We start from the raw sequence: 14885 nt of genomic DNA, 5'->3' as shown, positions 1-14885 counted from the left end.
TCTTTCTGCTTGGCTCACAGCAGGTCACAAATATGCACACACACAAGCCACAATACCTGTCACTAATTAAAACATATAGATTAGAGAAAGTGCAATTAGGTACAGGGGGGCCGACTCACACTCACAAAAGCAAACATCAACAACAGGACTGAACAAATGATTTGGAAATAAACAAGTTCCAATGGAATAATTGAAGATGGTGTGTGTTTAATTACATGCGTTTATACCTGTCACCAACACCTCAAGTCCCACCAAGGTCGAAAAGTGACTGTTAAAGCATAAAAAATACAGTAGAATGCCTACGCTAATGCAACGCAGCACTAAGGGAATGCTGGTGAATTTATTCAAATTTGGAAGCAATTATCCCATCGAAACTATGAGGAATGAAAAAGGTTATGAGCTGCTGTTTTCATGCATTATATCGAGCAGAATGATGGCTGGAGTTCAACTTCCCATGACTGACATCATGTTGCATTTCTTTAACAAAAAAAAAACAAAAAACAATGCAATGATGATCCAATGTCAATGAATGCAGCTTCGTCCAGTTTGAGCAGGGGAAGACATCCATTGGGTCCGCGCAAGACACAGCTGCAGATATCTGCTGGAGAGACAGTGTCTCGACACCGTAATCTCTTTGAAAAGATGATATTATATCCGCTGTAGAACAACCACGTTTGGAGACAGCTACTTCCCCCTGGCCATCAGACTGCTCAATGCCAAATAAGCCCCTTTACCCGCCCACACGCACAACCAAAGCTTTAAATTATTATTTATTTTAAATTATTTAAATTATTTGTACAAATTACTGTACATTGCTGTACATTGTTGTTCATATTTGATGTCATCTATTTATTCTCCACATTATTATTTTTTATTTTTTATTATTGCCATGTGATTGGCTGGCGACCAGTCCAGGGTGGACCCCGCCTCTCGCCCGAAGACAGCTGGGACAGGCTCCAGCACCCCCCGCGACCCTTGTGAGGAAAAAAAATGAATGAATTATTTATTATTTATTATTTATTATTTATTATTTATTATTTATTATTTATTATTTATTATTTATTATTTGTTATTTATTATTTATTATTTATTATTTATTATTTATTATTTATTATTACACGGGACATTTCATTGGCAATTTCACTGCTGTGTTATTGTGCAATGACAATAAAGAAAGTCGATGTCTATGTCTATATTTGAGAAGTTTGAGTTGCAATTCAGGTCGCCGCTTGCCATTGAGCGGTGATGGTCGGTCTCACAGTCAAACAGCCAAGTAGTGCACCCGCTGCTTCAAGACCTGATTAATCAACCATCAAATTCACATATTTGACATCACATTTTTAGCTGGTTTTCTTTAAACTGATATTTTTCTCTTAAGTCATTTGTTGGGCGGAAAAAAATAAAGCACAAGAAAAGATAAACATAGGTCACCTTATGTGCTAACATCTATCTTCCTCCTCCATATTCCCTGAACAGCATATCTCCATCGGGAAAGAGACAGATATAGCAATAGAACAAAGTGAAGCCTAACACAGCAGGTGGTCTACTTACTTGCTGTAGGTGCTTAAAGAACGACAGCAAGGGGATTGTGGGTATTAGTGGAAATATACCTCGCGTATAACTCCTGTTTTCATTCTAGCGCCTACAGGGGTAGCATGCATGTGCTTGTGAATGCGTCTGTGGTGTTTACAGCGGCGGCGCCATTGCCCCCTGCCGACACACGACACAACAACCGACACTCAGCTACATGCCAATTACTGTACTGTACATGTAGGTGAGTTTCACAAAGCAAGGAGAAAAGCAAATTCTGGGGGGAAAAAAACAAGGGATGTGACTTTTTAACGTCTTAACCACATAGTTTGTGTGTGGTGAATTACAATCTAAGAAAATTAAACAGTTAAAAATATAATAACAATGTTATTCACATTGTTATGCCAAAGAAGTACTTCGCTGGCATGTACGTACTACCCAGCTCGCCATTAGCTTCACCACACACTCACTCACAGCGAGTCAGCACCTCGCTCACAATGCCTCGGGCCGCTACCGGAAGGTAACACTACATATTTGAGATGCCACCACTACTGCTGTGTTTTCATTTTTTTAGTTTGGAGAAGTTAATGGTACATGTCGTGTTTGTTTCTGTGTTGCAATGGGAAGTCAATGCAGCCAGGAAAAGAGTTCCTATAATGAGTAAAATGACCAAAATTTGGAAAAATACTAAAGCTATTAAATGTATTTTAGTAGCCTCGTACTGAAATATATAAAAAAAAAAACAACGTAATATTACGAGAAACACACAATTATGTTGTAATTTTTGGAAAACTCGGTTGGGGAAAAAAGTGAGGATATTGTGGAAAGAAAGTCATACATTTATTAGAAGTAAAAAAAAAATGAAATATTCATTCATTCATTCATTTTCTACCGCTTTTTCCTCTTTGAAAAGAAAAAGAAAAAATGGGAAAAAGTGCCAAAGCCAAAAGTGAGGATATTGTGGAAAGAAAGTCATACATTTATTAGAATATTACGAAGATTATTTCAGAAAAAAAAAATGAAATATTCATTCATTCATTCATTTTCTACCACTTTTTCCTCTTTGAAAATAAAAAGAAAAAATGGGAAAAAGCGGCAAGGCCAAATTTGATACTAGCAATATGCTTGTTCACCTAATTAAGCTGATATGCATTTTTTTCCTAAAATCTGTGTTGCTCTACAAAATATCAAAGTGTTTTTTGCATCCGTATGTGGCCCTAGGTGGAAAAGGTTTGGACACCCTGCTCTAGAAACCATTTTTTACAATAAAATGGTTAATTTTAAACATGTAGTAAAAAAAAAATTCTCCCTTTCTCTCTCTCTGTCTTTCTATGTACACTTATAAAATGTATTCATTTTTCTATGTTCGTTATATGACTTTAAAACCCATATAAAAAACTGAACAGTCTGTCAGTCACGCCTGAGAGCTTGCGATGACGTTAAGTTATTCCAACTCAATCCAAATAAGCTCATTCAAATTAAGCAAAGCAAACTCACATTATCAATTGAAAGTCATTTCACCTGTGCCAAGAACTATATATAAGCGAGTGTGTGTGTGTGCGAGTGTGTTTACAGTGGCCACAGTCATTCAAACTGTGCTTTGTAGATATGTGCCACTCTCATATCTGTGTATTGATCAGAGTAAATGTGCATCAATCAATCTTATCTGAGCTCCGCACACGCTGCAGCGAACCACCAGAGGCCTGCCAACCCATAATGCATCACAGCATGAGTCACTCGTATTATCATCACGCATGGGCATTATTTTTTCTCGATGTATATGTGACTGGAGGTGCATGATGATGCATTAAAGGATATACACTACAAAGGAAACAATGAAACACACACACGGGCAAATAACCACATTAGCATCATGTTTATGTACATACGATTATGCATCTCTCGGAATATAGTCCTACCGCACATCAGAGCGAAGAAAATCAAAAAATGCCTTGCCATCTGTAACATAGGTTGCACAGATGGAAAACATTCGCTGCAGATTAAGAATCACTGCTAATGTGACTGTCGAGGTGAACACGATCAAGGAAGAAGTACGCTGCATCATGCAAAGACGCACATACGAAAAGAAATCAAGTCGGCTTTTTCACTGATATGGAAAATGTGTGATGCCTTGTTATGTGCACGCCTGAAATAGAACAAAGTCATGGTGTCTGTCTGTAGTGAAGAGTTGATGATGTAAAAGGAAGAAGAAACAGGAAGGTTGCTGACATGACAACAAGATGGGAAATGCAATACTAGGCCAGCAGTTCTTTCGCTATTTTAAACACTTATTGGAACCACTTAGGTTAAAGAACAGCAGTTTCGCCAGGTGTCAGGTCGGATACCCCAGTGACCCTCGTGAGGATAACTGGCATAGAAAACGGATGGATGGAATAAAATAGGGATACATGCACACTGCAAGACTGCCTACATTAGTTCCAGTAACCAATGTGTTTATATTATTTACGTGTTTTAAGTGAGCCATATCCAATAGAAAAGACGTGTCCTTCGGCCATTATTCGTCATATTTTGGTGACTCATGAAGGGATGAAGATCAGAAGCAGAATAAACAAAAGAAGCTACATGATATAAGCAGACACATTCTAAATAAAAGGTTGAGTGTTTTGTTGTTTGTAGTATGAACAGTAGTTAACTTACATATGTCGATCCCCGAATTTATCTTCTTCCTCCTTCTTGACATGTTAAATTGTGCAAGTGAAAACATGCTCTGTACTTCAATCCAACACCAATCTAACCAACACGATAATCGGTTGTGCTTTTGTGAATTTCTCTTGGAGATGATTAAAGTATCCATCCATCCATCTTTTACGACCTTATATGAATGCATGTGGTTTAAGTTTAAGCACCAAATATGGTTCCTTACCCGATAAAGGCAGTAAAGTTTTGGTATGGTCATCGTTCAAACAACAACTACAAGAGACTTTAAATCGTATTCCATGTGTAGTATAATTGCAAAAATGACTTACCTCGACACACGTTGCCATTGTCTGGTTCAAAGCCTGCCTTGCACGTGCAGCTGCCAATTGGAACCATCCACTCCCCATCACCATTACAGTACAGCTTTATGGGAACATCCACTTCCTCTGAGTTTGAAATGCAAATCCCTCTTGAAATAACAAGTGAGGTGCTTTCAGCACCTGTCATCGTCTCTGGAAAAATCGCAAAGTTCTGGACCACGCTCGGGCACTTCTTATAAAACACCCTGACTGACAGCAAAGACATGCAGGCACCGTAGTCCTGGAAGGCCAAGTAGAAGCCGTTTTTAGAAAGAGGCCCAAAGCTGCGGACCTCAGTGTTGACTTTCATGAGGCGTCCTCCAAAGTCCACCTGCGAGAAGCTCTCATCTGCAGCGATGGTGTCCACCTTGAGGTAGGGCGCCTCCATCCAGAAAGCGGTGCCTTTAGTGGCGATGACCGCATCGCTTTCGTAGTAGTACAGGTTAAAGGTCTCCTTGCAGGAGCCCGGCACGTTAGGGATGGAGCTGCAGTCGCGGACCGTGAAGCGGATCTCCACGTAGATCCGCTGCGCTCCACGTCGATCAATGAATGTGGTAAGGAGCCAGTTGTTTTGACTGGGCTCAAAGACGTTGCACACCTGGTACGTCCTGATGGTGTTGAGGTTCTCGTCATAGCCGCTGACCTCCTCCCACTAGGGAAAGACAGAAACATACAGTGCATAGGGTTAGACCATATGGTTGCTTCCTTGATATTTAGAAGGACACAATTCATTTTTATTCATGTTTGTGTCATCAGTCATCTGCAAAGGTTGAATGTCGTTGTTTGTCGAAGTCTTTAATCCAAAAATTTAAAGTGCAGAGTCTCCCTATTTATGTCTCTGGTGGGTGTGTCCCCATCGGGTTATTGTTGCCGGGCGTGGCTGGTGAACGATTCCCTGCATAATAATAGGTTGTTCACCTGCCTGGTGGCAGGACAGCTCATTAATGGCCATTTTTTCCTGTGGAATGAGACAATCTTTGGGGTAGGGATTATCGGGATGCAGCCAAACCAATTGAGAACCACAGATCTGGAGCCTTCTAATCAACTATACATTTACAACACTGCATATACATGTATACAGAAAGGGTATGAACCATATTGAGCTTTTTACATCACACTTAATAATCTGCCATTTTCTATCATGAAAAAAGTGTCATCAAGCTAGAATATTCTATTAACTATGTTTTTTTTCCCAGAAATTGCTATCTTTCAGCTTTGAATGAGACTATAATTACATGTTGTAATGCCACCTGATTGCTTTTGCAGGAACTTAACAACCTGCAAATGCGTTGTTTTATTTTGTGTTGACAGATACTGTATACGGAGGGTTTTATTTAAAAATGCATACCTGCGTCCACATAAATCTATCTATCAATGTACCAAAGCAACGTTAAGTATTAACAAGCCCACGTTCTACCTTTTATGTGCTGCTATTTAACAGCAAAAAGGTGGTCAAGCGCTCAGGTGGTGCATTATACAGCATGGTGCATAACAAATTCAAAATTAGGCTCTTCTGAATTATAATTAGACAGAAGACATGCAAGCATGGAAGACATTTGCATGCGGGCGGAACCGAAGTGCACTGCAGGTCTTTTTCTTTCCAGGTGTGACCCAGAAAGTGTGTTGGATGAGCAATAGCGGCCCCCTAGGGGTATTCACTGAGTGCGCCAAATCATGACGAAAATGTGCCATTAACATTTGGAATGATTACTAATCAACAAGACAAATCACTGGAATACAAAGAAGGGGTACTTGCTTTTAAAATGTGTAGCAGTCTCAACAAAAAAATGATCTTCACATTTATGTAATCTGTCTGAAAAGGTGACTGGAGACTGTGTTAGAATGTTTTTTCCTTAGGTAACATTTTTGCAAAGAGATTAATGTGGCCAACCGGCAGCAATAATCCAAACAGCCATAGGCAAGGAGGAGTTAATGAGGTCTGCAGTGGAGAAAGTGGGCCTCCAGTTAGTTAATGTGTGTACTGTATATCTCCTGGTGCTTCCTCCCTTTGACCTTTGAAGCCCCTGCTGATAAGTCTGCCAAGATGGGCACCTCATGATAAGCGGAGCCTCGTTTAAGGCGATGAACCAACCAAAAATTTGACATAAACACAGAGAATGATAACAGGTGAAAGGACTGTGGGGAAATTGACCAAATCTGAGGAGAGCGACTGGAAATAATGACACTTTTGGGCAAAAAGAGGGAGGGGAAGGTTACCAAGACAACCAGAACCTTGACTGTCTGAGGTAACCAAAGGCATTGAGGGACACATCGGGACACATGTAAATATAGTATATAGAAATAATGTAACTATGCTACTATAACTAGACTTTATAACATTTGGTGGCTATGCCAATGGTGCTTTTTCGTGGAATACTACTACAATACTACAGAGTATCTTGTCTTTTAATGAATCTTCTGTCTTGTATTTCTATGTTCCCCATTCACATTTCAGCAACCGTTTGATTACTTTCAAATATCAATAAATATATAAGGATAATGTTGGCATAGCGGTCTAGTGGTTAGTAGTGCGCAGACCTCACAGCTAGGAGACCAGGGTTCAATTTCAACCTCGGCCATCTCTGTGTGGAGTTTGCATGTTCTCCCCGTGCATGTGTGGGTTTTCTCCGGGTACTCCGGTTTCCTCCCACATTCCAAAAACATGCTAGGTTAATTAACTCCAAATTGTCCATAGGTATGAATGTGAGTGTGAATGGTTGTTTGTCTATATGTGCCCTGTGATTGGCTGGCGACCAGTCCATGGTGTACCCTGCCTCTCGCACAAAGACAGCTGGGATAGGCTCCAGCACCCCCGTGACCCTTGTGAGAAAAAAGTGGTAGAAAATGAATGAATGAATATAAGGATAATAAATATTCAAATTAAGTCTCTCTCAATGAACCAATGCTTCCCAGTTCGGACAGCACTCGTGCAGCCCCAAATCATGACACCACCATGCTCGATGGTATGCTAGACATAATTATCTTGCAGCTATTTAGACAATAATAGCTGCACGTTGAGTCACTTTTAGTGGAGAGTAAATCTGTACTACTGTACAAGCTGTACATTGACTTCTCTAAGGGCCCAACAGTATAATGTTTACTACTTGTTTCAGTCTATCCCCTGCAGTACGTGCTCCCACGATACCGATATTACATACAAGACATGTACAAATGCATGTAAATAATCCGATACAGACACTAAATTAGAATTGTGCAGTGTAAGAAAATCCAGCCTAAGAAAAACAAGAAGGTCCAATAATGGTTGGGGATAGAAGAAAGTGACACTGCTGGCGTGATAAACGAGTTTACAGAAGTCCGAGGTGCAAATTAAGGATTTTTCCCCCGGTGCTGCTCCCTCTGAGCCCATGCTGCTCACAAGTTGCCACCCCACCACCTCCTCCTCTTCTCTCTCTGTAATGACCATTCATCAGCGTTACGGGAACCTGTCCCTTTCAGCACAGCCTGTTCATTAATACAGCCAGCCCCCGGGCTCTTCTGCACCCGTCTGCTCTGGTCGAGGAGGGGGTCTTCACCGCCTCTCGTCTAGCCAAATGACCACCATCTTTCATGGTGGAGAGGAACCCGAGGCATCTGAGATAATGCCCGTCTCAATTCTGTCCAGGAACTCATTGGGTCGTGCAATAATGAACGAGACAGATATTCGTTGTCCCCATTGTGTCAACAGACAGGAAAAAAAATATTAGTTATCATTTCCAAAGCGGGGTTCAAACTTTGCAACAGACTTTGCTCTTTTGTTTGATAGGTTTGCATTCATCTGCTGTTTATCTGGTCCTGTTTGCGCACACAGAACGTGCTGTTTAGAATTTGACGGTTTACCGACCACATATTGATTTGCTTGCTGCTGAGCTTGTGACGACACGGCGCATTTGTGCTTCTGTAGGTATAAAATATTTGATTACACATATTATTGGTATCCACAGTTGTGCATGTACGACTTATGTATCATCTACTTCCTTTTCCTTTTACATGACTAACTAACTCTGTGACATTTACCTGACCGCAACGGAGAAGCGAGAAAAGACGACCTGTCACTTTACTGATAATGTAGTTCCCTGGTTGTCTCCTCCATTAGTGTTAAAAGAACGTGTGTATACTTGGTCTGTGCATTATACACCAACGCTCATATTTATGATGCTTCCATGTTTCATTTATACACAGTCAAGGTGAACAAGGTCCAGGGGAAAGACATTGTGTAGTTATCTTTATGTCCCTTCCTTTGTTGCTTTATTGTACCACTGTATGTATGTTTTATTTTCCTCATTTTTAGATGAATTCTATGTGAGATGCGATAATGTTGACAGTCAAGGTAGAGATTATGAAAGTGGATAGAGGACAATTTAGCCATTGGGATGTTTCCCGGTGGTATGTTAGCTTCAGCAAACATCATGTATGTCAACCAAAGTGACCCTTTTAAGCAGGGGTGTCCAAACTGTGACTTGGGTACCATTTTTGTTTTATTATTGGCCCTAAGCACAGTTTAAAAATATGATAAAAATCTCTTTCTAACGTTACCATAGTAATTATTAGTGGTTATATGATCACTATATGGGTTGGAAAAAGTGAACATTTTTACATTAAATTAACCAACATTAGGTGAGTGTGAATGGTTGTTTGTCTATATGTGCCCTGTGATTGGCTAGCGACCAGTCCAGGGTGTACGCCTCTTCTTGCCCGAAGACAGCTGGGATAGGCTCCAGCACCCACGCAACCCTCGTGAGGATAAGCAGTAGAAAATGAATGAATGAATGAACCAACATTTGCATTATTTAATAATTATTTAATTATTCAATTTGATCCTCCATACCATTCAAGTTGGCTTCACAAAACGACAACTGTAAACATACGAAAGAAGACTTGAAAGCAAACAAATGCAATTCGATGCAGAAGACACTCTTTCTTCACTGCTGATTTTTAAGTGCAGCCATTGCGTGTGTCATTATGGCTGCTCCATCTGATGTGCAGTAGCGAGAAGATGTAGGGGCTATGCATTCACCGATCGCTTAATGTTTCTCATAATGATCGGTCACACCTTGCTGACCCGGAGAGGTGAGGGGGTGTGGTAAAGGAAAAAGACAGAGTGATGGATAGAAGAAAAAACATGCGTGTGGAGAGAAATTAGGGGGACGGTGGGAGGAAGAAATCAGTAAGTTATTCACGGTGATGCATCCCTTTCCCCACTGCCTCATCTCGATGCCATCACGCCATCAATATTCTGCCTTCATAAAGGCCATTCATCATATTGATCGCCTGTCATTATTTCCAAAGGCTAAAATAACACAGAAGATGATCACACTTAATATGAAGGCCAGGAGGAGGAAAATCCAGTAGTCAGCTGTTGGACCATTAACAACACAGTGGGCAACAGGCAACCATGTGAAGCCCTTTGGCAGAAATTAACATTATACGCACTAATATGAGCTTTCAGACTTCAAAGGATCAGGTGTCTTTCAAAATCAATAGGATTATTTCCGTACGCAGTACACAGCACCAATCATTGAAGATCAATAGAAAAGTGACCGACTGCACTACTTTGATCACTGACCTCCAACCACTGTATCATTGCATCCAAAATTAATATAGCTCTTGTTCCAGGGCCCAAATATAAGACAACCACTCTTGTGTATCTCTGTGTCATGGCTGCATCGGTCAGAGTCACCCATTCTAGAAAATGGCATTTCATAGATTATTGCGAGTGGAGGGGTATATCCTGGACTGTCAGCCAATCACAGGGCACATATAGACAAACAACCATTCACACTCACATTCATACCTATGGACAATTTGGAGTCACCAATTAACCTAGCATGTTTTTGGAATGTGGGAGGAAACCGGAGTACCCGGAGAAAACCCACACATGCACGGGGAGAACATGCAAACTCCACACAGAGATGGCCGAGGGTGGAATTGAACTTGGGTCTCCTAGCTCCTCCTAGCTGTGAGGTCTTATTGCTAACCACCTTTCTGCCGTGCAACCCAAATCATTCATTCATTCATTCATTTTCTACCGCTTATCCTCACAAGGGTCGCGGGGGTGCTGGAGCCTATCCCAGCTGTCTTCAGGCAAGAGGTGGGGTACACCCTGGGCTGGTCGCCAGCCAATCACAGGGCACATATAGACAAACAACTATTCACACTCACCTAACCAAATCAAAATGAACCAAATATACAGACAGATATACAGAAAATTCTGTACCTTTTGGATCAAATAAAAATGTATTTACCACAGGACTTTTACTACTAACAATCAGTCACTTTGCACTATTGGTAATGGTAATGGTTTTATTTCATTTGAACATGCATCAGATTACAATTGAGTGCATCCCATAATCAGTTCCCAGTTCCACATGTCCAAAAGGAGTAGGAAGAAGCAAAGTTTATTAAATCCTACCCCTCCATCTGGTACTTTTACAATCAGTAACTGTTACATTTGTTCACTTCCTGCTTTCCATAATACAGTTTAAAGTTGTTGTTTTGTTTTTTTTTAATAATGCACCTCGTACCGAAGTAGGAGATGATATGAGCATCCAATGACATAATAGGTACCATAGTAAGTGTCAATATAGTGATATATATAGCACATCATGACTGGTTCAAGACTCTTCATCCTTGTATTTAGCAAACATCAACTGCTTGTATTGTTTCTTGAATTGGCTCGTTGTGCATTGTTTGATTTCCTTACTCAATCCATTCCATAGTTTGATTCCACATACTGAAATGCTATGGCTAGCATAACGTAGTCCTAGCATAGAAGTGTTTCAAATTTATTTCTTCCCTGAGATCATATTTCTCCTCTCTTCATATATCATATTTCTCCAATGTTTTGTCTGCTTGTGCCTTGAACAAATACATAAGGACAGGTCACAACTCATCACTCAAACTGAAAGTCCAAAAAATATCAATGCGATTTATCTTGAACCTGAAGTCCGTCTGTCTGATCTTCAGTGGAGTGGCGCTCACCCAGTGCTTTTCGGAATCGCCATCAAATGATACAACTTCACGCTTTGACATGCAGGATGGGCTTTTAAACCCTCTGAGTCAGGAGGGGTCTTGAAAATGTCATTATGAAGGCAAAACAAGAGGAAATCAAATCAAAAGGCTTCACAACGATGAGATAGCGACATGCTCCTTGTCAGTCACAACTTTCAACTAATCTTTTCTGGGATTAATACCTAATACTATAACAGGTGCTCTATTGTTTTAGCTGAGGTTGTATATAAATATTAAACTGGTGTTACCTCTTGTCACTTCTTCACCAATCTGTGTTTTCAGCCCATCTTTTTTTCTAATTTTGAGGATTATTCGGTTTGAGGGAAAAATCCAGCAACCCTCCAGATCTTCACAGAATGGATAATGTTCTCCATGCAACTACAGAAAAAGACTCAACTCTGAACCCATTATTTTATCCTATTCTGCCTACTGTCTGTCCACTATTGTATATACCTTAAATATAAAGGTGACTATAGGGGTGTTATTACATGCATAGAATGGTATAATAACTCTGTATTTAGAAGGTTGTATTTAGGTTTTCTATGCTTTAATTATGAAACTATTCCATTTATAATGAAGGAATCCTACTTCTGAGACATTCACTTGTCACAGTTGGGTCTGTAACCAACGGCGATAAACGAGAGATAACTGTAATCAGGTCTACAAGCAAGTGCTGTGGAAATGCTGTTGCCACTGTAGAAACTCCTTAGGTCAGATTAAAACATTTAAACAGGAGTTCAAAACGACTGCACAGTGCAGGAGTGGTTAGTGCGCAGGCCACACAGCTAGGAGACCTGGCTTCGATTTCCCACTGGGTATGTCTGTGTGGAGTTTGTTCTCCCCGTGCATGCGTGGGTTTTCTCCGGGTACTCCGGTTTCCTCCCACATTCCAAAAACATGCTAGGTTTATACACAGGAAATTGTCCATAGGTATGAATGTGAGTGTGAATGGTTGTTTGTCTTTGGCTGGCGACCAGTCCAGGGTGTACCCGGCCTCTCGACAGCTGGGATAGGCTCCAGCATGCCGGTGACCCTCGTAAGGATAAGCGGTACAGAAAATGGATGGAGTTCAAAACAGCTCACTAAAAACAATGTTTAAAAAATAACATGTGTTTCCATATTCAATCCAGAAATCTTACATACCAAATGAAATTGGACTGTCAACACTCTAATGCCTGGGTGGGCATATTTGATAAGCCGCTAATGTTAATGGGCTGCAACATCTGCGTTTAGTGGAAGAAAAGAAGCAATGGAACTCATTCAGGTAAAATTCCCACTGACAGATATGTAAAAGGCCAAGGTCTCCGGAGGACAGAGGATTAAACATAAAGACGGGAAGCCGAGATAGGGATCGGACATGCTCCTGAAAGATACTCTTTCTGTTTTGTGAGCTCATTGCTGACAGTCATCATAAAACAGATAACTTTTTTCTTATCTTTGCAACGGCTTTTGAGAATCTGACAGAATAATGAGATTATTTCAACCTGGGTCATATCCAAGAAGTCAACAGAAGGAATTAAAAAATAGTTTTGATAGTGAACTTCATTTACTCAAGTTCGCTCTTCTGTGAGTACAGCCCACACTTGCACAGACGAGCACACTGCAGCCATTAAAATATGCGAAGACATGATTGCTATTATCATTTCTGATCAGCTACGTTATTAAACAAGGGCTACTGTCAGGCCGGTTGCATGGGAATGATTATTTTGCAGGGGCATCGGAGGCCTAGTTCCGCCCGGCTGAGTGTGATGGATGGAAAGGAAATGGTGGTGTCTGAAAAATCCCCAATCCCGCCAGATACTAGCCACTCCATAATTACAGTCTCGCAGTTTGATAGAGCTCAAATTGAACAGTGGCCATCTGTCTGTGGAAGTTAGAAGAAAAGTCACAGAAAATGTGGCCTGCCCCGAGCAATATATTTAGCCTTCCAAGTATCTCAATGTGGCTCTTTCCCACTCTCTAAAGTTGAGCTGTTCTTTTAAACACTCCACTTGTGATGTGTTGCTTTGGAGAACATATGTACGTCTAGGTACTATTGCTACAGAAGCTCATTGGGTGACAAGATTCATAATCACATGCTGCATGTGCAGTATTATGACCCCGCAGTCTCCACTTTACTTGCAACTGCCCTCAATTCAAATCAAATCTGTAAAAGCCAAGAATTAAACAATGCAGTAGAGTTTGTTGCATGTCTAGTTTTGACTGAGGTGTGTTTTTGCAGTCCCCTTTTGAAGATGCAACCCAAATACTCTAAACTAGGGGTCTCAAACTCAATTTACTGGGGGCCACTGGAGCTAGGGTCTGGGTGAGGCATCCAAAAAATAAAAAGTTTGAAAGAAACAATAACAAAATTAAACTACTCACACTTATTTTGAACATTTTATCATAGTGCTGTTGTCTGCCAGGAAACAGCTACAAAATAAAACTGAAATGAAGTTGTCAGTTATCAGAAAGTGATCATATAGCAAAATAATAATGAGGATTGACTGGAAAAAAATGTGTGTAGCAGGAATGAGAGAAATAAAAAAAAGGAGCTAATTGTTCAAAAGTAAATTAGACACCCCACAGGCTGTTTGCACCTCTATGACCCATTTAGGGACAACAGGGGACAGGGTAATGATAAAGTATGTCCCTAAAAGCTCCCCTTTCAGGTAGAAATGGGCCCCTGCCTGTCTATGATGGTAAATGTGTGTGTTTTTGTACATAGCCCAGTCATCCAGACACGGAGGGGTTGCGGTGGAGGTACTGTATGTGTGTGCATGCATGTGTGCAAAGAGGTGGACATTTTTTGACCTTGACAAGCTGCCGTGAAGAAAAGACAAACAATAAAAATATATAAAAAATGCAGTAAAACGGGGTAGATTTATGGTCATGTCTACCAGAAAACAGTAAGACAACTGATTTAGTTTGTACAGCTTGACAACAGTTTTCTAAACATGGTCCTCCATGGAAAAGGTTTGGATAGCCCTGATGTAAATAGTTTATATTGCACACATGTATGCTGGTGGATACATCTCAGTGCAAATTATTCCAAGAAAGAAAACCATGGACATGAAACGAGATTCTGACAATTCCCATCTTCATGCAGAGCGGACATGTCTATGTAGGATCACGGAGCAATTTAAACCGCATGACGACACACACTTAATAACCATGAAGACAAAATGAAAGTAATCTCCACACTGCCCTAATGCCGAGTTGGCTTGTATTTGCGTGAACGCGCACGTTCAATTTCCTTTTAGCTTGAACACATCCCTGAAGAGTTCATGACAATGTATAAATGTGCGAACACACAAATGTCTTGATAAGTATCGTACACTACTGAGTGTT

General features: G+C 40.6%; 1 protein-coding gene across 2 annotated transcripts in view; it reads right to left on the bottom strand.

Annotated features, from left to right (window-relative positions):
- The window catches only part of LOC131125738 (ephrin type-B receptor 1-B), a 169708-nt gene that overhangs the window by 92377 nt on the left and 62446 nt on the right, over window positions 1-14885 (bottom strand). For both annotated transcript variants that reach the window (XM_058067568.1, XM_058067569.1), the window contains exon 3: window positions 4518-5199. In XM_058067568.1, the coding sequence (XP_057923551.1) occupies window positions 4518-5199 (682 nt within the window). The remainder of the gene's footprint in view (window positions 1-4517; window positions 5200-14885) is intronic.

This window comes from Doryrhamphus excisus, chromosome 3 (assembly GCF_030265055.1).
Source record: "Doryrhamphus excisus isolate RoL2022-K1 chromosome 3, RoL_Dexc_1.0, whole genome shotgun sequence".
NCBI classification, from domain to species: domain Eukaryota; kingdom Metazoa; phylum Chordata; class Actinopteri; order Syngnathiformes; family Syngnathidae; genus Doryrhamphus; species Doryrhamphus excisus.
This window is presented reverse-complemented; position numbering and strand designations above follow the sequence as displayed.